We start from the raw sequence: 22614 nt of genomic DNA, 5'->3' as shown, positions 1-22614 counted from the left end.
CACTAGGTTGTCTCCGACTCTTTGTGACCCCACTGTCTCCAAGAGTTTGCTTAGATTCATGTCGGTTTCTTCCGTGATGCTATCTAATCACATTTTATCAGAACTCTTCATTATGACTTGTTCATCTTGGGTGGCCCTGCAAGGCGTGGCTCATAGCTTCATTGCAAGCCCCTTCACCATGACAAGGATGCTAATAGTACCTACCCAAAAGAGTTGTTCTGGGATTTTTTTTCAGCTATGTTGTTGTTCAGTTGCCAAGTCATGTCTGACTCTTTGCGACCCCATGAATTGCAGCACGCCAGGAGTTCCTATTCTTCACTATCTCCCGGAGTTTATTCAAACTCCTGTCCATTGAGTCGATGATGCCATCCAACTATCTCATCCTCTGTCGTCCCCTTTTCCTCCTGCCTTCAATCTTTCCCAGCATCAGGGCCTCTTCCAGTGAGTCAGCTCTTCACATCAGGTGGCCCAAGTATTGGAGTTTCAGCTTCAGCATCAGTCCTTCCAATGGATATTCAGGACTGATTTCCTTTAGGATTGGCTGGTTTGAGCTCCTTGCATTCTAAGGAACTCTCAAGAGTCTTCTCCAACACCACAGTTCAAAAGCATCACTTCTACAGTGCTCAGCTTTCTGAATGGTCCAACTCTCACATCCATACATGACTACTGGAAAAACCATAGCTTTGACTAGACAGACCTTTGTCGGCAAAGTAATGTCTCTGCTTTTTAATATGCTGTCTAGGTTTGTCATTGCTTTTCTTCAAGGAGCATGTGTCTTTTAATTAGGTGTAATTAAAAAATGTCTTTTAATTAGGTATGTATATTGAGGTCTAATTGACAAATAAAATTGTAAGATATTTAAAGTGTTCAGTGTGCAGATTTGATATAGAGATACTTCCCCCCCCCCACTGAGTTCATTAACACATTGTTCTGGAATTTTTAAGGATAATCAAGTGTCAAGTGTTAGTGCAGTTCTAGGAATTAATGCTCTGTAAGTGTTAGCTACTATCGTTGTTACTACTAAATTTGAGTTTCGCTGGGCTTGCTTGCCCGTGATTCCCTGTCTGCCTGTTAAACATGCTCTTTCCTCTGAAGTTCAGGAAAACTGCTTTCTTTGTGAAAACCTCCTCTGCTCTCCTTGGACTTGGATTCTTGATGAAACCCGTGGCACACATTCATCGCCACTCTGCCTCCCTTCCCTCACGTGTGTCGGAACTCCACCAACAACAGGAAGCATGTCTTAATTCCCCTTCCTATCCTCTGCCTCCTCCATGCCTGGCAGGGAGTAGGCACCTAGTTAAAGTATGTAGGGTGAATAAACCAGTGATTCTCCACCCTGTCGAACCACCCCCTCTTCATGCAATAAATCTTTTAAAATAATTCCTTTTATCTATCGTGAAATGAAATCCATACTTGTTATAACCTACTTACACTCACAGCTCTGAAACAGATCAATACACTGCCTTGATAACAATATAACAAAAGTGTTCAAAGTAATTTGAAATAAAAATAATGTGTATTTTGTTCTGTATATGATCAGGCATAACATCTCCAGACTAGCGCTTCCCAAACTGTAATGTGCGGACAAACCCCCAGGGCATCTTGTTAAAATGCAGATTCAGTGGTCCAGGCGGGAGCCTGAGAACCTCCATTTCTAACAGACTCCCAAGGATGCTGATGTTGCCAGCTGACAGGCCTCCCTTTGAGTCGAGGGGCTAGAAGACGCATGAAAAGGTCAGGTGCCGGATGTTGACTCACCAAGAATTACAATTACAAATGCAGGTGGAGAACAGGTGTTTTTGTTGGTAACTTACAGACACAGCTTGTGTGGCTGTTGATGACAGGATTTTTTTAAAGTCATGCTAAAATTCTGAATGATGTAAGATCTCCCCTTGAGTTAAAGATAGCTCCTTTCCTAGAAAATTCAGTTCTATTAAAAGCACTCAAAAGTACTCTGTCATATGTAAATTTGTATGAGGTTCCTGACCTGCATAATTAAAAACCAGTAGTTCGCCCACATGACAGGTAGAGACATTCAGAAGTCCTGCAGGATGTGGGATGATTCTTCATTACTTTGGGAATATGCATTGCTAGGGATCTGATGTCCCCCATCACTCTCTGCCAGGAGCATCCCACGGTCATTGTGGCAGCCGAAATGGCACATGTTTTCAGAACACCCCTCGAGGGGCAGTTCCACTTCTATGGAAAACCCTGGAATAAAAGGATTCCTTAAGGACTCTTGAGATCTTTGAGGCAAGGCTCTGAAGTTGAGTTACTTGAAAATCCTGGGTCCTTGGTTTTGAGCAGGCTCACAACATGCACCGCATAAAGGGACCTGCGCCACGTTGGACAAGAGCTGTGATGATCTGTAGAGCAGCTGCCCCTTCTCAGTACTACCAGCCACTGCTCAGTCCCAGCCGGTCATCACACGTAGAACTCAAGCCCACTGCTGTCAGGTCTCCTGATGCTTCAAGAGAGGGTAGAAATCCAAATTTTAAGATGGAATCTCTAGACTTTGAAATGTTGGCTGGGACTATAAACCGAGACATGAGTACCCCGTACGAAGCAAACCAACCCCTTGATACAACCATAAAGTCCCAGTTATGACCTCTGGTTTAAATTTGGGGGGCTTCCCTGGTGGCTCCGTGGTGCAGAATCCGCCTGCCACTGTAGGAGACACAGGTTCCATCCCTGGGTCAGGAAGATCTCCTGGAGAAGGAAATGGCCACCCACTCCAGTATTCTTGTCTGAAAAATCCAATGAACAGAGGAGCCTGGCGGGCTGTATAGTCCATGGGGTTGCAAAGAGTTAAACATGACTTAGCAACTAAGCAACAACAACTTGAATAAGGGATGTGCCAGCAGCTTGGGGACTAGCGACTTGCTTGAATGAATGCTCCCCCTCCTCGGGGTGACCCCGTTTCCAGCGGGGAGTCTAACCCTCCTCCCACTTCCCCCCTTGCAGGCGCAGTTTCTCACCACCCCCTCCCCGCTCCCTCCAGCACGCCTTTCCTTAGTTAACTTGGGCCCTTTCTCCGGCCGTCTCTTTCTCCCTGGCCTAGCTCTCCTGTTCGGTCCACTTGGACTGGTCACTTGGAGCTGTTGTTGCCACATGCAAGCAGGGCTTGAGCCACTGAGGCTGCCAACAGGGGTCTCTGGAGTACATGCCCGTGGAGCCATGCTTCTCAAACAGGGGTGATTGTTGGCCCCCAGGGTATGTCTGGCAATGTCTAGAGACATTTTTGGTTTTCACACGAGCGTTACTGTCATCTAATAGGGAGAGATCACAGGTGCTGCTAAACATTCTAGAATGCACAGGACAGCCTCCACAAAGAGACGTGTCCTGCTCCCAGATGTCCCTAACGTCACAGTTGAGAAAGTCCATTTTGGAGAAATCCAGAAGACTTTGTTCCTGAAGCAAGACTGGGTTGTTCATTGGGACTGTCACACCCTCCTGGTGGGGCTGGAAGGACAGCGTGGGTCCAGTCTGGACTCCTGTGCTGGCCCTAAGGACACAGCAATATGGGGTTGAGGTCCAGGCCGTGTGGCCTTGGGCAGTGTCAGGGATAAACAAGGCCGTAAGGACAGATTTCAACGGGTGAGATCTTGTGGCACTAGGGGGATGGGTCCAGTGTGAACTGAATGCCACTGAGACTTGTACAGAGAGCCTGGTCTCTTAAAGGGCATGTGAGGGAATAGTGAGGGGGTGAGCAGGGCTTGAGCAGAGTCAGGGCAGTGAGAAAGGACAGAAAGCAGGAAGGGGATGAGGGGCCCTGTCCCCATGAAACTCATCTGGGTTTGCCAGCTGGCTCTTCTCCAAGCTAGTCCTCTCCCTCGCACAGGGGCAGGGAGGGATGCTGGGGCCCTGTCTTAGGGGGTTAGCTGGAGCAAACTCGATTCTGTTGGCAGCCTTCTGTTTTCTCAGGCAGGCGCTAGAAGGGGACTAGAATCGTCCAAGGGCTGTGTCCTTGCGCTGTCAGAAACGATGTTAGTGTTTGCTTCAGTCTTTACAGGCCAAGGTTGAGGCCATGTTGAGAGAGGGCTCAGAGGGGCTTGGCTAGAATTTGGTCAAAGGGAGCATCTTTGCCAGCAGGTCAGTCTTCCTCCCAGAGGGTATCTCGAGGCTTCAGGGTTCTGCCTCTCTCTATAAAACTATTTATCATCACTCCATTTCCAGTTGACCTAGATTTCCACCCGTGTGTGTATTTATCATTTGTGCAAGTAAAATACAAACCCACAGGCCTGCTGTATAGGGAAAAACCCAACATATAAAGGTCCTCGACTTTTTATTTCCTCAATGAGTAGGTATTTCGGATGACAAGTCTGTATTATGTTGGCAATTCTCAAACTTGTTGGTCTCCATGGACCCCCTTCTATTTTCAAATATTGTTTCAGACCCCCAAGGAGCTTTTCTTCATGTAGGTTATATCTGTCAATTATTTGTTTTATGTTGAAATTTAAACTGGGGCATTCTTAACAATGATTATTTATTGATTTACTTAAAATAACCATAACTCATTACGTGTCTATATAAATAAAAACTTTTATGGAAAGTACCTATGTTTTACACAACGAAAACAAATTTCGTGAGAAGAGGCATTGTTTTGCATTTTTGCAAATCTTTGTAATATCTGGCTTAATAGAAGACAGCTGGATTCTCATATTTGCTTCTGCTTTCAATCTGTTGTGATTTCACACATCATGGATCCTCTGCAAAACTCCACTGTGTGCTTGTGTGAGAGGATGAGTGAATAAAGGAAAATAACATCTTCAAATTATGATGAAAGTAGTGACCTTAAAGATCACCTGAAAGGGTCCCTCAGGGGTTCCCAGAGCACACTTTGAGAACCACTTCATTAGATCATCACTGTAAGCATTAATTCCAATTTAACCCATTATAGCTAACATTTATTCAGGTCTAGGCTTTATCCTGAGTGCTTTTACATGTGTTAACTCTGAACTCTCGTAAAAGTGCCGTTAGGCAGGTACTAGTTATTATGCCCATTTTACAGAGAGGAAAACTGAGGCTCTCAGTGTTAGATACTGTGCCCTGGGTCACACTGTGAGCAAGTGGCAGAGGCCTGGTGGACTTGATTGCACTTCACCTCCCCACCCTGCCCTTCCAAATGGCTTAAGTCTACTCACTAGGTGATGGGGCCCCAGTGAAAAATGTCAACTGAGTGCTAAGTATGTACCAAGCCTCATGCTAAATGTTCTGGTGTTAACTAGAATTAAATATGAGTGTACCCTATTATTTAATCTCTCTCTCACCTTTGCAAAGTAGGTCTTCCGACCCCTTCATTTTTGGTAGATGAGAAAATTGAGGCCCTGAGAGGCTAAGCTTCTTTCCCCGTATCTCAGAGTTAAGGGGCAGAGGCTGGATTCCAAGTCAAGCCAGTACTACCCGTGCAACTCTCTCCCTCCTCCCCCAAAGCTGTGCATCCCGTTAGCATGACTAAATCTGCTAAATTACACCAGGCTTATTATTGAGGGTTTTATTAAAGCCTGGCCTGCCCGTGCCCAGCGAGGCCCCCAAGTTTCTAAGTGCTGGCCAGCCCAGCCACTCTTTGTGCATACGAATGAGCCAGCGAGGGGCCTCAGTGAGGTCTGTTTGCATTGGCAGCTGGGGTAATTGCATGTCCTAATTGGGTGCAGCTATGCACACTGCCACTGCCCTGGCACAGCCGTCCTTTTGGAGCAGGTGCAGGCTTCTCCCCCAAGTGTCCCTCTCAATGGCCCTGGTCACCTTGGTGATGGGAATGAAGCCTCGGACACTGAGTTCACCAGCGAACAGCTACTCAGCTGGCCGTGCGTGCACATGGCATGAAAGGAAGCCGTAAACGGGTGGTGATGAGTGAGCAGGTGGGACGGGCACCCTCACGCCTGCACGGTGCACCTGGCCAGGGCTCCCCTCTGGCACCCTCTCTGGTCCTCAGAGCTGCTGAGAGGCGGGCAGTGTTGGTGGGTGTGGCCTCTAGACCTCAACTGCCTGGGTTCCAATCCTGGCTCCTCCACTTCCTAGATCTGGATTTAGTCCCTTAACTTCTCTGAACCTCCGTGCTCCCATCCAAAAAAATGGGAAGAATGACAGCATTTCTTTTATAGGATCCTCATGAGAATCAAATGAGTGAGTCAGTGCAGAAGGGTTGGAAACAGCCTGGGGCAGAGTCAGCACTGTGCACATATTTTCTAACAGGTGCATGTTTTGTTAGCACCTTGCCTGTGTCAGTCACTCTGCTACATCGGTTCTCAGTTATGGGGCGACAGGTGCCAGCCTCAGCCCCTGGGATGGATGAGGAATTTGAGGCATAGGAAGATGAAATCATCTGTCCCCGGTCAAAGAGCTACTGGAGAAGACGATCACGGGATGACGCAGGGAGGAGACCATGCACTTAGGAGAACTCATCTGCCCCTCCATCCCTGGTCTCTTAAAAATGCATCAGTTATTCCTCAACGATTGGAAATGGCAGAACTTTGTTAGTCAATTGCATTGATTAATGGTTGACTCAGAGAATGTTCAGCAGCATCACACAGGACCTGTCATCTTATAGATGAGAAAACCCGACAATCACTAAAGCAAGACACATCCCCGGGTCTCCTCCTTTCCTGTTTGGTGTTCTTTCTACACAAAAATAAGAGCAAAGGTTTATTAATGAATGGAGCATTTAGAACATACAGCAACCCCCCTCCACTCCGAAACAGGACCGGGGTGTGGTGGCGGGGGGGCGGGGGCGGGAGGCAGATTCAGTTGATCAAACAAGGAAAAATCCATCCTGAAGTCTGAACAATAGAGAACCAGGAAGGATAGAAGGAGACCCAGGTGTCTCCGACACAGCAGCCTGGGTCACGTAACCCACCTCTTGAAGCTATCTTGTGCTTGGCATATTTCTACCTGATTGAAGTTGGCTCTAAACATGCCCAAGGTTGAATGGGAATGGAGGACATTATTGCATTTAATTATTTCTCCAGAATAAAAATGGATTCTAGCAGCAGCTTAGAGGTAAGGCAACAGCAGAGCAATTAAGAGTTTTGGAGCTCACATGCAAACATTTGAATGTGCAATCATTGTAATAAGTACATTAAAATAAAATAAGTCAAAGGGTTGCATTTGCATAAATAACCCAAGGTGAGAGTGTTGGATTGCTTAAGAATAAAAGGGATGCAGCTAGTAGATTATCATGAAGAAAAAATAATCGATCTGTCATCCAGGTAGAGACCATCATGGGTGAGACAGTGGAGGTCCAGTGTTAATTGGTGGGGAAGCGTCTTTGCTTCTTCTTCTTCCTGCTTTGGGTGTGGCAGACACATTCCGGAAGTTTTATATACATTCATCATTACCAAACACCCATGATGCCTTATTTTTGAATCCCTACTTTCCAGATGAGGAAACTGAGACATGCAGAGTTTGGATCACATCATTTCCAGCATCACTTTCATTTCCTGGTCAGGTTATTTCACTTCCCCGTGCCTTAGTTTCCTCCCCTTCATTAGGACTCATGCTGTGGCTTCACTGGGTGCTCGAGGGGATTAGGGATACAATGTGCGTGAAGGGCCAGAGTTTAAGGGGACATGGGTGCTAACGGTATGATGATTATCTCATAGGTGGTTGCCTGGAAACCTCCCACGGTTGGTTTGTACAGGGAAGGGAACCTAGGCTTTGATGTCTGGATCTTGATTCTCCAGGGGAAGGAGAGAAAAACCGAGACCCATTAGCCTCTTGGTGAGCAGGTGAAGAGTTAAGGGGAAAGTGAGTGATACTTCACCAAGGTATAGAAGAATTGAAGGATAAATGGATAGAACAAATGTAGTGTATTCGTATAATAGAATATTATTCAGTCTAGAAAAGAAGGAAATCCTGCCATATATGACAACATGGATGAACCTCAAGGATGCTGGTATGAAAAAGGGATGAAAGTGAAAGTCGCTCAGTCGTGTCCCCATGGACTTTAGCCCACCAGGCTCCTCTGTCCATGGAATTCTCCAGGCAAGAATACTGGAGTGGGTAGCCATTCACTTCTCCAGGGGATCTTTCTGACCTAGGGATCGAACTCGGGTCTTCTGCATTGCAGGTGGATTGATTATTCATTATCTGAGCCACTAGGGAAGCCCAGAGGATGTTAACACTGAGTGCAATAAGCTGGACACACAAGGACAAATGCTGCTTGATCCACTTGCATGAGAATCTAAAACAGTCAGATTCAGGACTTCCCTGGTGGTCCAGTGGTTAAGACTCAGTGCTTCCAGTGCAGGGGGTGAAGATTCAATCCCTGGTTGGGGAACTAAGTAAGATCTCATATGCTATGTGGCATAGCCAAAAAAAAAAAAGTCTGCCTTCAATTTTAAATAAATAAATTAAATAATCAAACTTAGAGAATCAGAGAGTAGGATAGTGGTGGCCAGTGGCCAGGGGAGGGGGAAATGAGGAATCTCTATAATCAATGGGCATGAAGTCTTGGTTGTGTAGGATGGATACATTCTAGAGATCTGCTGTACAGCCTTGTGTCTGTAGGTAGCAAGACTGTATGGGACACTTAAAACGTTTGCCGAGAGGGTAGATCTCATGTTACATGTTCTCACCACAGTAAAATAAAGTGTACAAAGAAGAAGAAAGAAAACCAGTGGGGGAAGGTGTTGGAGAACTCATCAACTGCTGTAGAAAACATCCCTGACTCAGCGTGACTGAGATCTTAGGCTCCTGAGTGATGCCTGATTCTCACTGACTATGCCTCAGCGACTTTTCTGGAAGCTATCGAATACTTGTGAGCTCTTCGTGCCAGAAGAGAAAATATTTCCGTTTCCTCTTACACTCAAATCTTTTGGTTTCCTTTGACAGTTAAGTAACACCTGGGGCCAAGGGGAAGGCCATGGGGTCACACAGAGCTGACAGTCCCTGTTGTGTGGGCGTCTCTGAGTGGACAACCCTTATTAATCTCGAGTCCTATTAGAACTGATGCTGGCCCCTGGTCCTGATGTCACAAATTAACCAGAAGAACCAGCCATTTTCTGATGGTCAGATTAGCTTCATTGATTGCAGTGTTTCCTGTGTCTGGTGTTGCTTAGAGAAGTTCTGCCAGAAAGTGGTGGAGAATGTGAGCTTTTGAAATTTTGAAATTTTTCCGGAGGTTTTCTACTCAGGGGATAAACTGGTGATCATCAGTTAACGAGGAAAGAGAACAACCCAGGAGTTGTACTTGGGACATTTTTGATGAGAGTGGATGCATGTGGCTGTGGGGGTTTCTGCTCACTCTCTGCCTTCTTGTTAATTTCTAGAAAAATGGGCTTAGGGTCAGAATTTAAACTCACGTTCTTGGACAGCAAGTGTCATCAAACAGATTTTTTGACTGTTAGAGGCAAAAAGTAATATGAAATTGGGTCTTGTATCTGAGGTCAGCTAAGAGGAAGAAAACAGATAGTTGTCTCCTGTATTAATCAGGATGAGTTAGACTGTGCTGCAGTAACAAAGATCCCCAAACCTCAGGGACAGAAATCTACAGAGGTTTATTCTGCCCGTGGAGGGTTGGTGGAGTTGCAGGGCCTTCACCATCAGGAGTGTGGCTGGATGCCACCAGGGAAGAAGGGACATGGCAAAATGTGCCTTGCCCCAGTCACTTGTCTTGGCCACAGCAAGTTGCTTGGCTGTGCCTCGTTTGCAGGGGATGGGAACTGCAATTGTATCATGTGCCTAGAAGGAAGAGAACTGGAATATTTGTCAAGAGCTTTATGGAATATCATCCCCCCATCCAGTCTGTTCCAACCTAGGCTAATATATGCAAAGACCCCATCCACTCTGTCACAGAGAAGGGAGCACTAAATGCTCCACCCTTGACCTTTCAGCTGAATAGAAGAGGCACAAAACTAGAACAAGTTTTAGAATTGGACAGGTGCAAACTCACAGCTTTCCCTAAATGATGTCAGACAAATCATTGAATATCCCCAAGCTTTCTTCCCCTCTTTTGTAAGATGAGAGAATGGTAGTATCTGCCTCTGTTACTTCAGAATTTACTTCTGAAGGTTAAATGATTTATCATATGGACAGGCTTAGCACAGTGCCTGGCACCTGATAACGTGCCCAAGTGGGTGAAAGCAACAAGCAAGCCTTGGCTCCTCTTTCTGTAAAATAGTGAGGGGGTATCCCTTATGGGGTGATTTGCAGCATGCAGTAAGTAATACCTGTGAGTCAGCGGCATATGGTGACTGGCTCACAGGGACAGCTCAGAGAATTCATCTGAGAGGCCGCTTGGGATTTTTCAAGAGTCTCTGGACAGAAATAAGGAAAAGGAATAGCAGTGAAGTTTGTTTAGGTTTCAACAACAGAGGCATGGCCCCCACTTGAGGGAGATTTCTCACAAGATTCATACGGAAGGTAAGAAAAGCCGGAAACAGGTGTCAGAACCGGAGGTTCCCCTTTACAGACCAGCATGTAATGTCGGCTCCCGTGTATGGCCAGCAGCTTCTCTGTGACACAGCACAGACTGCACTCTCTCTTGGCGTCTCCTTGTTTCAGTCTTCCTATCCACTGCCGCCAGCCACTGCCACCCTGGGGCAATGTGGCCCCTCCTTACTGTCCTCTCCCTCTTCTGTGACTTCCTGACACCTGATGGCCACTGGCCAGCCTAGAGACAGCTCTTTGGAGATGACATGCCTGTCCCAGATCCGTTTATCTGGGTGAGAGTGGATGGGAGGGGAGTCAGGCTGCCGTGCTTAAGGGGACAGAATGAGGGGGATCAGAAGGGCTCTGCAGCTCCCTGGAAGTGGCTGGTGGATCTGATGGCCCAGGGCAGAGGTCAGCGGCCTATTTCGTTTGAATCCCAGCTTCACGACCAGCCACCTAAGTTACCTTGATGGGTCACTGATGCCAGTACTTGCAAAATGAGAATAAAAGTAGCATCAGCTTACAGAATGGCCACAAGGTATCTTGGTGTTGCTTTCATTCCTAACGACTCTTGAAATTGGTACTTGATGCTAGGGGAGATGAAACAAAGGTAAGAAGTGGGCAGACACATTGCTGGACCAAACGGGGACATTGGAGACAAGGGCAAGCAAACCAAGCCCAGGGAAGGGGAACCTTCTAAACTCACAGACCCCTGGAGAACTGGGGTCTGTACAGTGTTTTTTAAAGGGCCAGATAGAAGTATTTTAAGCTCTGCAGGCCAGATAGACAGTCTCTATGGCAACCGCTCACCTCTGCTGTTGTAGCAGGAAAGTGACCATAGACAACCAGTAAATGAATAGGCATAGCCGTGTTTCAATAAAACTTTATTTACAAAAACAGATGGCACGGAGGATTTGGCTCAGGGCAGGCAGTAGCTTGCAGGCCTGCTAAAGGAGGAGCTGCGCTCAGTGTCAGCGGCTCATCAGCCCCTCCTGGGCACCAGCACTGCCTCCACAGCTCTGTTCCTCCAACACCCTCCTTGAGAACCTGTAATGGTCACATTTAGGAAATGAATGAGGATGTCTGCCCTCAGGATTGCTACTCATTGCCAGTGTGTTTCTACAGCAATGGATTTAAGAGTCAGTTAGCCTCAATTCTCCGTGGCCTCTGTGTCCCCTCTGACTAGCTTTGGCCCAATGGATTCTCTTTCAGGTTAAGGCCTTGGTATTGGGCTCTAAACAGAAGCACTGTGTTTTGGAAATGATGCAGGATGTTAGCTGACCAGTGCATTGATCCAAGCTCAAAATGGCCAGGGCCCACACACCGTGGAGAAGCTGAGTTCCAGGTGCCCCTCTTCCTGGAAAGACTCATTGTCTCAAGCATGACTCTTGCCCTTTCTCTTGACCCACCCTGTCCCGGGTGACTTAATCAGTTCTGCTCCAGGTACAAGCATCAAGAGTCAAAGCTCAAACAAAAAACTGTCACCAAGTCTTGGATTCATTGTAAGGATTGTCCTATAAAGGACACATTCCCGTCAAGATAGCTGGTGATGTCTCCCCTCCAGAATTAACTATGGCATGGTCTCATTTCTCTTATGGGCATGGGCATAGATCTAGGAGCATGTCTTAAAGGCAATGGAAGGTAAATACTATCCTACCAGTGTTTTCTCCCCTTATAGATTTATTATGGCTTTGCTAGCCATTAAGCATCACAGCGCTCTCTGCTGGGATTTAAATAGGAAGCTCAAAACAAACTCTAGATTCCAGTGGCAGAAACACTCAAGGAGACTTACATGAAAAGGGAGTGTGGTTAATAACAAGCATTGAGGATCATAGTATGAGCACGTTAGAGACCGCCAAAGTTTTATTTTCTAGTTGGAACGTCTTGTATTTCCAGGTTGAGAAACAGTTCAAAGAGAAAGGGCTAACATGAAGTCTAAGGTGAAGCTCATAGCAAAGGCAGGGCGTGTGACACCAGGGCTCAAACCTCCACACCTACGTGCCGCATTCTCCAGAGCCCACCTGCTTAGCTTGATGGCTCAACCAAGATTCTCTTCTGTGTTTTGTCCCTGTCTTCTTTAGGACGGCTACTTCTCTCACCGGCCAAAAGAGAAAGTGCGAACAGACAGCAACAATGAGAACTCAGTGCCCAAGGATTTCGAGAACGTGGACAACAGCAACTTTGCCCCCAGAACTCAAAAGCAGAAGCACCAGCCCGAGCTGACGAAGAAGCCCCCGAGAGGACAGAAGGAGCTTCTGAAGAGGAAGCGGGAGCAGGAGGAGAAGGGGAGGGGGCGTCCATCCCCAGGGAAAGGTCCCAACGAGGTGCTGCCTCCCGGCGAGAGGGTCGCGGTGAACAGCAGCCGTGGCAAGGACGCCCCCCGACCGCCTCACGCCCGCAAGAGCGGGGGCAACTCCCCCGAGGCCAAGCCTGACCAGCCCCTCAGGTGTGACATCTCGGGCAAGGAGGCCATCTCCGCGCTGTCCCGCTCCAAATCCAAGCACTGCCGCCAGGAGATCGGGGAGACCTACTGCCGCCACAAGCTCGGGCTACTGATGCCCGAGAAGGTGACTCGGTTCTGCCCGCTTGAAGGTAAGCCCCAGCCCCGCTCTGCTCACGTCCTCAGCCCTTCTCCGAGCGAATGCCCTATTTTTCATACCCCAAATCAAGACACGTGATCATTTGTTCTGGACCTTCCTGTGAGTTCCAAAATCTTGTGTGGGTAGTTACCCCAAATCAAATTACCTTTTGTTGCAACGTTAGCCAGTTGCCTTTGTGACAAAGGATAAAATACAGTGCAACCAAGGCTAATGTGGAAGGTTTAGGAGGCAATGGTATTGATACAGTTTGTTTTCTCTCTCAGCAGAATATGGGGATTAAAATTGACATGAATATTACTGTAAGTGAATAGGATCTGAAAAGATCTATTGGTTGCATTGACATTGGGGGCTCTGAAAAAACATCTTTCTCATTTTCCTCCATCTACAATTTCTTCCTTCCTTATTTTCTTTCCCCTTCCGCCCCCCACTCCCCACCAGCTTCCCTCCTGCCCCACTCTGGGCCCCCTTCTCTGTGCTGATGACCAGTGATAAATCAGACTTCTCGCTGCCATGCGGTATGAGGTCAGAGCTGTAAGAGTGATGTTCATAAGTGCAGGGGATCGTCCTCAGAAACTGGGGATGTGGGGGGATGGCTCTGCACAGGTGAAGTATTACAGTGGGTGCATCTCTGCATCTCACCTCTCACCACTGACACGTGTTCCTTGCTGGTTCATTTCACCTTTTCCAGTGCCTGCAGAAGGGGAGTAATAACAGGTACTGAGCACTCGCTGTGTCCTGGACGTGGCACAGGCAATTTGCATTCAATCAGCTCGTCTCATCTGTGACCCAGTGAGGCTGGCACTGTCGTCAGGAGCATATCATTTTTCATTTGAGTGACATAAAATCACGTCCCCCAGGTCTTATGGCTTGTAGGAGGCCTCACAAACCTACAGGTAGAGACATCCTGAGATAGAGATACCACCATCCTGGGTGAGGTCATATTTTCTCAAGATCAAAAAAAAAAAAAAAAGTACATGTTATGGCAGAAAATTTCAAACCCACCGTGGAGAAGGAAAACCCTTCATGTTCCCACCGTCCAGCTACAGGCAACTTGTGGGGGTCAGGGCTCTTCCACCCATGTCCACATGCCCACCCCGCCCCGCGTGGCTGCACACACAAACTCACTACAGGTCAGCAGATATTCTTTTTCTTATAAAAGACCTTACATCTCAAATAGTTTGTGAATTAGTCCGCCCCATGGCTTTCTCCATGCAGACAGCGTCCAAAAGACTTCTCTAAAAGGAAGAGAGAGCCGATATCACTGGGCGCAAACAGAAAGCAATGCATTTGAAATGGAGGGATGTGTGTTCTAATTCAAGTTTCCCCAAGAACTCACAGCAGAAGGGAAATTGCCTTCCGCTCTCTGGTTCCAGCTTCCTTATCTGTTTAGGGAGCACCCTGCATTAAATACTCAAAGGGTCTTCCCACTCAGCCCTCCCTGGGGGTCCAAGAGCAATTTGCTCTTGGTCATCCCTCATTCTCATTGGCCACAGTCAATGCCAGGGATAACCCCTTGTCCCTCACTAAGTGACCAAGTGTTCGAAATATTATACCTCCTTGTTGCTTCTAAATTCAAATACGAACAAATGCCCATTGTGTGGGGGACACACACAAGACCTGGGTGGGGCAGGGGTCCATGAGTGGAAGAGGAGTGGGCCCACAAGGTGCTGGGTCCATCTTGGTGTCCAGACAGAAGGTCAGAGCCTCAGGAAAGGTGACTGCTGAGCAGGGCTGCATGGCAGGGTGGGAGCAGAGGGCTCTCAGTTCCCCCAGCATCGGAAGATTTGGAGGCCAGGCAAGAAGATGCCCGATGTCTCATCAATCCCACATCCCTCTTGAGGCAGAAGGAGGTGCGAGGTGAGAACAGCTCCCAAGGAAAAGGGGACTGGGTCACCTCTAGACAAATCCTGGTTCCGTCTCTCCACGGGACAGATAAGAAATGAGGCCAGAGAGGAGGGGATTTATGGTCAAGGTCACCCAATCAGTTAGAGGCTGAACTTGAACTTAAATTCAGCTCCTCATCCCTCACATGTGCTTCCGTGTTGACCCCCCGTCCACAGGATGGAGGGTATGGATCAGGTCGGGGGTGGCCACGTGGGTGAGTGGGTAGAGAGGCCTGGAAGGGTCCATGGCAAACCCTTCATGGGGCCCCCTTTGGTAGGGTGCAGTGGGGACAGCTTCAACCCTTTACTCAGATTCATCTGTATTTTAAAGTGTTCAGTTGGAAATGTGTATCTCCACTATACTCTCTTTCCAATGGAAAGGCTTAAAAAGAAAAGGTTAATTTCTCCCTTGCACAGGGACTCTTGTCTAAGTGGTCCCAGGGTTCCCATTGTGTTGTTGACTCAGCAGATAGTGGTACAGATGTTTAAATTAATAAGTGGAGTTGTTTCCAAAATCTTTTCCTTAACTAGCGCCTGGCCTGGCAGAGGCCTGAGCTGCATGTCTTTCCTGAGAATAGCAGGGGGCACTCGCTGGGTACCAAGCGTTGTCACACTTTTTCTATAAAGGGCCAGAGAGTAAATATTTGAGGCTTCGTGTGTCTTGCAGTCTCCATCACAACGCCTCAACTCTGCTGTTGTTATCACAAAAGGAGCTGGGACAATACATACACAAGTACACTTGGTTATTCTGAAAAAAACTCAACTTACAAAAGCAGGCGGGGGGTAGGATGTGGCCCATGGGGCCATAGTTTGCTGATCCCTGCTAGGTACCAAGTCCGTGTAGAAGTACCCCCAACACTTGCCTTCCACCCCATTGAATCCTCATACCAGCCCTGTGAGGTCGGTCTCTTTATCAACCCATTTAATGGATGAGGAAATGGAGGCTCAAAGAGGTTTAGTCCGTGGTCAGAGGTGCACAACTAGCAGGCGGCAGAGCTGGTATTAGCTCTCAGGCTCCAGAGCCTGCATGCACCCCAGATCCTTCCCCTCCTCAGGAGGCAGGCAGTTTCACTTTAGTCCAAATTCTCAGACCTTGGGGATGTCCTGAACCTGCTGGCTGTCTCTCTCTGCCGTCTGTAGTTAGAGGAGAAGGACCTCCTCCCTGCACGTTTGTAGGGAGCAAGAGGGCTGTTTGTGGCCAGTGGAGGAAGGGGTCCCCACACCTATTGGGGTCCCTCTGAGACACCCCCAGTGAGGCTGTGCAGCACAGGGGATCCCCCATGGTCTCAGCTGCATCCACCAAGGTGTCACACCCTTCAGGGGCCTGGGAGCTGGTTGACAAGATTGGCGTGTAAGGGCCTTGGCACACCCAGCCCCAACAGGGCCTTCATTCACTGCACCAGAGCCTCCCCCTTTTGCAATAAATTTACTGTGAATAGACTAATTGCAAAATAACCCTAATTGGGTAGTTATCAATGAACAACTTCCCGTGGAACAAAACGGCTTACAATTAATAGCATTTAAGCCATAAACTATTCTTCTGCAGAAAGCTAAGATGTAATTACACCCCATACGGAGATGGTGTTCCCTTTCTGGAAACCACTGCACCCGGATTTCCCTCCGCTCAGGAGGGATTTGAGCTCCGGCTCTGTGGTCCTTTTATGTCCTGTTCAGTGAGGAAGCCAGTGCGGAGGAGAGAGGAAGTCAGCATGTGTGTAAACATATGCAGACATACACGTCCACACGCAGACGTAGGCACTGTTTGTCATTTTGCCAAGCTCAGCATCATCCGACAGGATGCCGGAAGTTGAATATAATTAAGGAAACAATTCCTCATGGCTGGAAGTCTGAAAAATTCTGAGACAGGGAATAAGTGTTAAATGTTGGCTGGTGTTAAGGGCTGCTCTTCCTTCCACCCCGATGCCTCCAGTCCCCACACCCCAGCAGCATCCGGGGGAAAAGAAGAGTCTAGGACCCTGGAGTGATGTGCTCTGTGCGTACACCTTCCTTGCCTTTGTGACCCACTGGCTCCACTCTCTGCCTCCTGGAGGAAGCAGCTGGGATGCTGACACGTTTTCACGAGGAAAGGACCAATCTGTAGACCATCCACTCAGAGCCACAAGGAGTGAGATGTGATGTGTCCCATCGGACCCCAACCCTGGCCTCAGAGAGACTTATTTCTAATCCCGCAGCAGCCCCTCATTGCTCCCAGAGCCCCCGTGCTCCATGTCACCAGTTCCTACCCCTCCCGTATTCCCAGCCCCAGTGGCCCTGACCCCACTGCCCTCACCTCACCCCTGCAGCTGCCTCGGCCTCGGATTCCTTCCTTGGGCTCCAGAATCACCCCAGGGCCTCCAGGCACTCCCAACAAGATTTCCTCAAGTGTAATGAAAATGAAACCATGTTGTATGGAAGGCCCAGGGTGGCATGGACTGGAAAAACGGTTTTCCATCCAGAAATCTGCAGACATTGGGTTTTGCATCCTGGTTCTGTCCTTACTAGCCGTGTGACTCTGACTTCCTGTGCCTCAGCTTCCTCATCTATAAAATGGACACAGATCCTCATACCCTGTCCTCATAGGGTTGTTGGCTGAAACAGGATCATGCATATGAAATGTCTGGTGCACAGGCTGGTAAGGTACAGAGAATGTGTTTGGCTGTCAGCTGTAGCGAGGCAGTGGTGGTGGAATAAGTGAAGAGGGCGTTGAAGAGTGGAGGGCCCGCTCCATGGTGACTGCCCCTTGCCCAGCTGCAGTTTTCTCATTCTGATCTTCAGACAAGGCACCGTGTGCTTCAATCATTCTCTCATGCTCATCCCAGCCACCTCCACTGTTGCCCCTACTGCCCACTACTCCCATCTTGTGTGGCTCTCACCTCTTCCCTCTCCAGATCTTAGCCTAAATGCCACCTCCTCAGGGAAGCCTTCCTGGACCGCACCTTCCCTGGCCACAAAGGGACACACTGACCCTGGTGAGGGGCAGAAGTATCTTTCCCAGTGAAGACCATTTGACCTGAAAGAGGCATTCTAGGCAGGCAGTGCCTCATTATATTTGGAACAATTAAATGTCAGCTTCACTGGTAGCTCAGCTGGTAAAAAATCTGCCTGCAAAGCAGGAGACCCCAGTTCAATTCCTGGGTTGGGAAGTTCCCCTGGAGAAGGGATAGGCTACCCACTCCAGTATTCTTGGGCTTCCCTGGTGGTTCAGCTGATAAAGAATCTGCCTGCAATTCGGGAGACCTGGGTTTGATCCTTAGGTTGGGACGATCCCCTGGAGAAGGGAAAGGCTACCCACTCCAGTATTCTGGCCTGGAGAATTCCATGGACTGTATAGTCTACAGAGTCACAAAGAGTTGGACACGACTGAATGACGTTCCCTTTTCACTTTCAAATGTTGAGAACCTGTCTCCAATAGCCCTCATGGGCCTCCAGCCTCCTTCTACATTGAGTTAAAATGCTTCAAAGAGAGAAAAAAAAAAAAAATTTCAAGAGAGGCCCCACCTATTACCCCAGCCCCTCTGGCACCTCCTCACCCTTTGCTCTACCAGGTAAAGCCAGTGTCCAGGTGAAGAATGAGAAATAAAAACAGAAGTTCCAGGGAAAGCAGTCACTGGGAGCGGGGTGGCCTCTATGGGGACTCCAGACCCAAGTGGCTGATGGTTCTCTGATGAGTGATGAGCAAGGACTCTCTCTTCTGAGTCAGCTGACCGGCTGCAGCGGCTCCAGTATATGGGTGAGAATGGACAGGAAGGAGGTCTCTGATGAAAAGGCAACTGTCCCGGATGCAACAACCCATCTACCCATCAGGCTTTGCAGGAGACCAAAGACTCCCGACAAATGTGCTTCTGGCTGTAGGTGGCTGGGGGTGGGGGGTGGGGGGAGGCTGTTGTCTGTGACAGAAAGAGACTGGCAGATGGCACCACCAGCTGCAGTAGGTCTGGCTCCTGGACATCTATCTCTACACCCTGAGGACATTGGGGTGACTACACAGCATGAACAGTGTGGGAGCGTGGCTGGCAGCCTGGCAGGGAGGAAAAAGGAGACGTGGATATCAGCTCAGCTGCTCCAGGGCACTGGGTGGGGCTCCTGCCTCAGTGTCCCCATCTGTTGGGCAGGGACACTGCTTTCTCCTAAGGATCTTTGCTTCATTGTTCAGATGAGGCAAGGAGGGAACAGCTAAGGACAGCTCATGAACATCAGTGGTATGATGAAGTCAGATGACCCTCCTGCAGCCCAGCCAACTGGATGGGGCTGGCTTGTCAAAAGGCGAGGCTCATAGAGGATCCATTTTCATCTTCTGCTGAGGAGGGTGCAAACCCAGTAACAAGGAGGTTTCCAGTCAAAGTTCACTGTGATTGAAATAAAATCCCAAAGATCTTGGGCTTTCACAGAAGGGGTGGGACTCTGACCATAGTGAGTCTAGAAAAAAAATCACTGGGCCGCATTCATTAAACACCCGGTAAGTGCCAGGTGACATCCCAGGCCAGCGCTCCCCAAATGTGTTCTGTGAAAGGCTAGATAGTAAGTATGGGCCTTGCAGGCTGGGTGGTCTCTGTCGCAACTACTCCACTTGACAAGAAAGCAGCCATAAGAAGTAGATAAATAAATGACCAGCATGGCTGTGTTTGTGTTCCAATAAAGCTTTATTTACAGTCAGCAGAATGTGAACTTCACGTAATTTTCATGTGTTATGAAAGGTTATCCATTTGAGACTTTTTTCCAATTATTTAAAAATGTGAAAACTGCTCTTAGCTCGTAGGCCACACCAAAACAGGCAGCAGTAGGCTGCACTTTGCTGACCCTTGCTCTAGGGTCTGGGGACACAACAGTGAACAAAGCACAGGATGCCTTATCTCTGCAGGGCCTCTACTCAGGGCACAGGGTCTGCTGACATAAGCTGGAAGGTGACTCTGGGAGGCATGCAACCCGATAGCCCCGCCTTCCTGGAGCTTCTGCCCTAATAGGAGAGGCCGGAGGTGACAGGCGAACCAATAGACCTATAGTCTACTGCCTGGTGTGATGAGAACTCGTAGACAAGCATGGCAGGTGACAAGACGGGGGTGGGGTGGACACTTTAGGTTAGATGGCCACAGAAAGCCTCTCCAAGAATCCTTGATGGCAACGTCACTGGGAAGAGGAGACAGTTCTAGCAAATGGCCTGTCATGTTCTGGAAGCATCCACGAGGTCAGTGTGGCTGAAGTTAAGGGAGCAGTGAGGGGAGGAGGAGGAGGAAGGTTCACACTCGGGGTATGGCCAGGCTGCGGCCAGATATTCTGATATTGATATCAACAAAATGTGAGCCATTGGAGGAACTGAACAATTTAAACGTGATCTGATTTTGATATTTTTAGAATTTTGTGCTGCTTTTAAATTTTTCATCTTATTTTATTTTGATAAGAACAGTTAACATAAGATCTGCTCTCTGAACCGATCTAAAGTGCCCAATAGTGCATTTTCACTTATAGGCACAATGCTGTAATCACTCAAACTTACCCATCTTACTCAGCTGAAACCTTGTACCCATTGAACCCCATTCCCCTTCCCCCACTTCTGGCAGTCACCATTCTGCTCTTTGCTTCTGAGTCTATCATATATTCCTCATATAGGTAGAATCATTCAGCATTTATCCTTCTGTGTCTGACTTATTTCACTCAGCATAATGTCCTCCAGACTCATTCATGTTGTTACAAATTGCAGGAGTCCTTTTCTAAAGCTGAGTGATATTCCATTGTAAGTATATACCAACTTTTTTAATCCTTTTATTTGTCAGTGGTCATTTAGGTTGTTTCCACATCTTGGCTTTCATTAAAAAAAAAATGCTGCAGTGAATATGGGCATGCTCATATCTCTTTGAGATGCTGATTTCAATTCTTTTGGATAAATACCCAATGAGATATCACCTCATACATGTTAGCATGACTGTTATCAAAAAAACACAAGAAGTGTTGGTGAGGATAAGAAATTTTAATTTTTGTGCACTGTTGGTGGGAATGCAGAATGGTGCAGGCACTGTGGAAAATAGCTTGGAGGTTCCTGAAAAAATTAAACATAGAACTACCATATGATCCACCAATCCCACTGCGGACCTGATTTAGATTTAAAGAAGGAGTGGAAGCAGGGAAGTCGTGGGAAGGTCCTTGTAACAGCCCCCATGAGAGGATATGGTAGAGAGGAAAAAGCTGTGAGGATTGTCTGATGGACTGGATGGGTGACCACAGTTGGTGGTCTGGGCTCAGGGGTTTCTTGGGGGCACAAAGACCACTTAAGCCTAACCCTGGGCAAACATTTATTGAGCTCTGCTGTCTGCCAGGTCATGTGGCAAACAGTCCTCCAAGGCCCCCTGTTGGAAGGGGGTTCCCTATAAACCAATTCACATTGCCTTCACCTTCTACATGGGGCTTCCCTGGTGGCTCAGATGGTAAAGCCTCTGCCCGCAATGCAGGAGACCCAGGTTCGACCCCTGGGTCAGGAAGATCCCCTGGAGAAGGGAATGGCAACCCACTCCGGTATTCTTGCCTGGAAAATCCCATGGACAGAGGAGCACCGTGGTGTTTTCCCCACTCCCCATCTTGGAATAGTGAAGAAATTCAGCTGACACCCATGTGGCTTTTGAGAAAGCTAAATATACAGTTATGGGAAATACCATAAATGCGCCCCTATACCTCCCCTCACCTCCACCCCCTCTTCCTCCTCCAGCCTGCTAGCTGCGTGGCTCTGTCCTTCACTCTGAAACTTGTCTTTAGGGTGTGTTTGTTCCCTAACTGCCATGCCTAAAAGGCAGAGCTTAAAGGTTTAGGCAGGGAAAGAAGGTGAAAACACTAGCCCCTGAAAGAGTCGGGTTGATGGCCTTCCCGGCCTCATCCAGGCATACCCATTTGGAAACTTCAGACGTACATTTCTCAAGCCTTTCATAGTGCATCTGAGGCAAGGGGATCATGGTTAGATGGATTTTTTTTTTTCCCTTCTCATATGCTCACAATGATACCTAGAGTCTAGGGGACTGGGAGCTCATTGATTACCCTGCATTTGTGGACTGCTACTTAGAGCAGCTTGGCAGAGACCTCAACTAATCTGGGGCCTTGCAGACAAGTAGGAATTTTGTCCTCACCTGAGTGACTTGGGGGAACTGCTAAAGGGATCTGAGCAGGACTGGGGAGTGGGGGTGCTGACCCGATATGTCTAACATGATCCCCTGGCTGTATGTTGAGAGTAGACTGAAGGGGCAAGTTGGAAGCTGGGAGCGCTGTTGGGAGTTGGCTAGTGTATTTCAGGCAGCTAGCAAAGGCAAAAGTGAGCAGGCAGATCTGATGTCTGCAGAGCCAACAACAGCATTTGCTCTGAGATTGCACATGAGGCGTGAAGAAAGCGCCCCCTACTGTCTACCTGTCTCTGCCTCAGACCTGCCTTCCACATGTCTTACTCATCTGTGAATAGCCACTGCTTGGCACATCACAGGCTGCAGTCTTATCCTCCCTGGGTAAGAACACAATACAGTTGTTTTGAGTTTCCATGGCTCAACCTGCCCCTCCCAGGAGCTCTGCAGAGACCTGTGTGCACAGGACAAAGTGATGTGAATGGAATGGTTAGAAGTCTGTGAATGGCACAGCCACCAACTGGGGACTGAAAATGTTTGTCCTCGGCTCCCTTTAATATCTGCTCATTCAGCAGTTATCCAGTGAGCATCCGCCCTCTATGCGGGGCCCCAGGTTTGGGAGGAAAACAGACAGAATCCCCATCCTTGTGGAGTTTGCAGCCTGTTAAA

At 48.2% G+C, this 22614-nt stretch overlaps 1 protein-coding gene across 1 annotated transcript in view; it reads left to right on the top strand.

The window, feature by feature from the left end:
- XYLT1 (xylosyltransferase 1) overlaps nucleotides 1–22614 on the top strand; it is a 340665-nt gene that overhangs the window by 174828 nt on the left and 143223 nt on the right. Inside the window, exon 3 of the mRNA XM_081556246.1 lies at nucleotides 12453–12963. Within this exon, the coding sequence (XP_081412372.1) occupies nucleotides 12453–12963 (511 nt within the window). The remainder of the gene's footprint in view (nucleotides 1–12452; nucleotides 12964–22614) is intronic.

The sequence above is a fragment of the Giraffa tippelskirchi genome, chromosome 13, assembly GCF_054371585.1.
Source record: "Giraffa tippelskirchi isolate mGirTip1 chromosome 13, T2T-mGirTip1v1.2.pri, whole genome shotgun sequence".
Classification (NCBI taxonomy): domain Eukaryota; kingdom Metazoa; phylum Chordata; class Mammalia; order Artiodactyla; family Giraffidae; genus Giraffa; species Giraffa tippelskirchi.
This window is presented reverse-complemented; position numbering and strand designations above follow the sequence as displayed.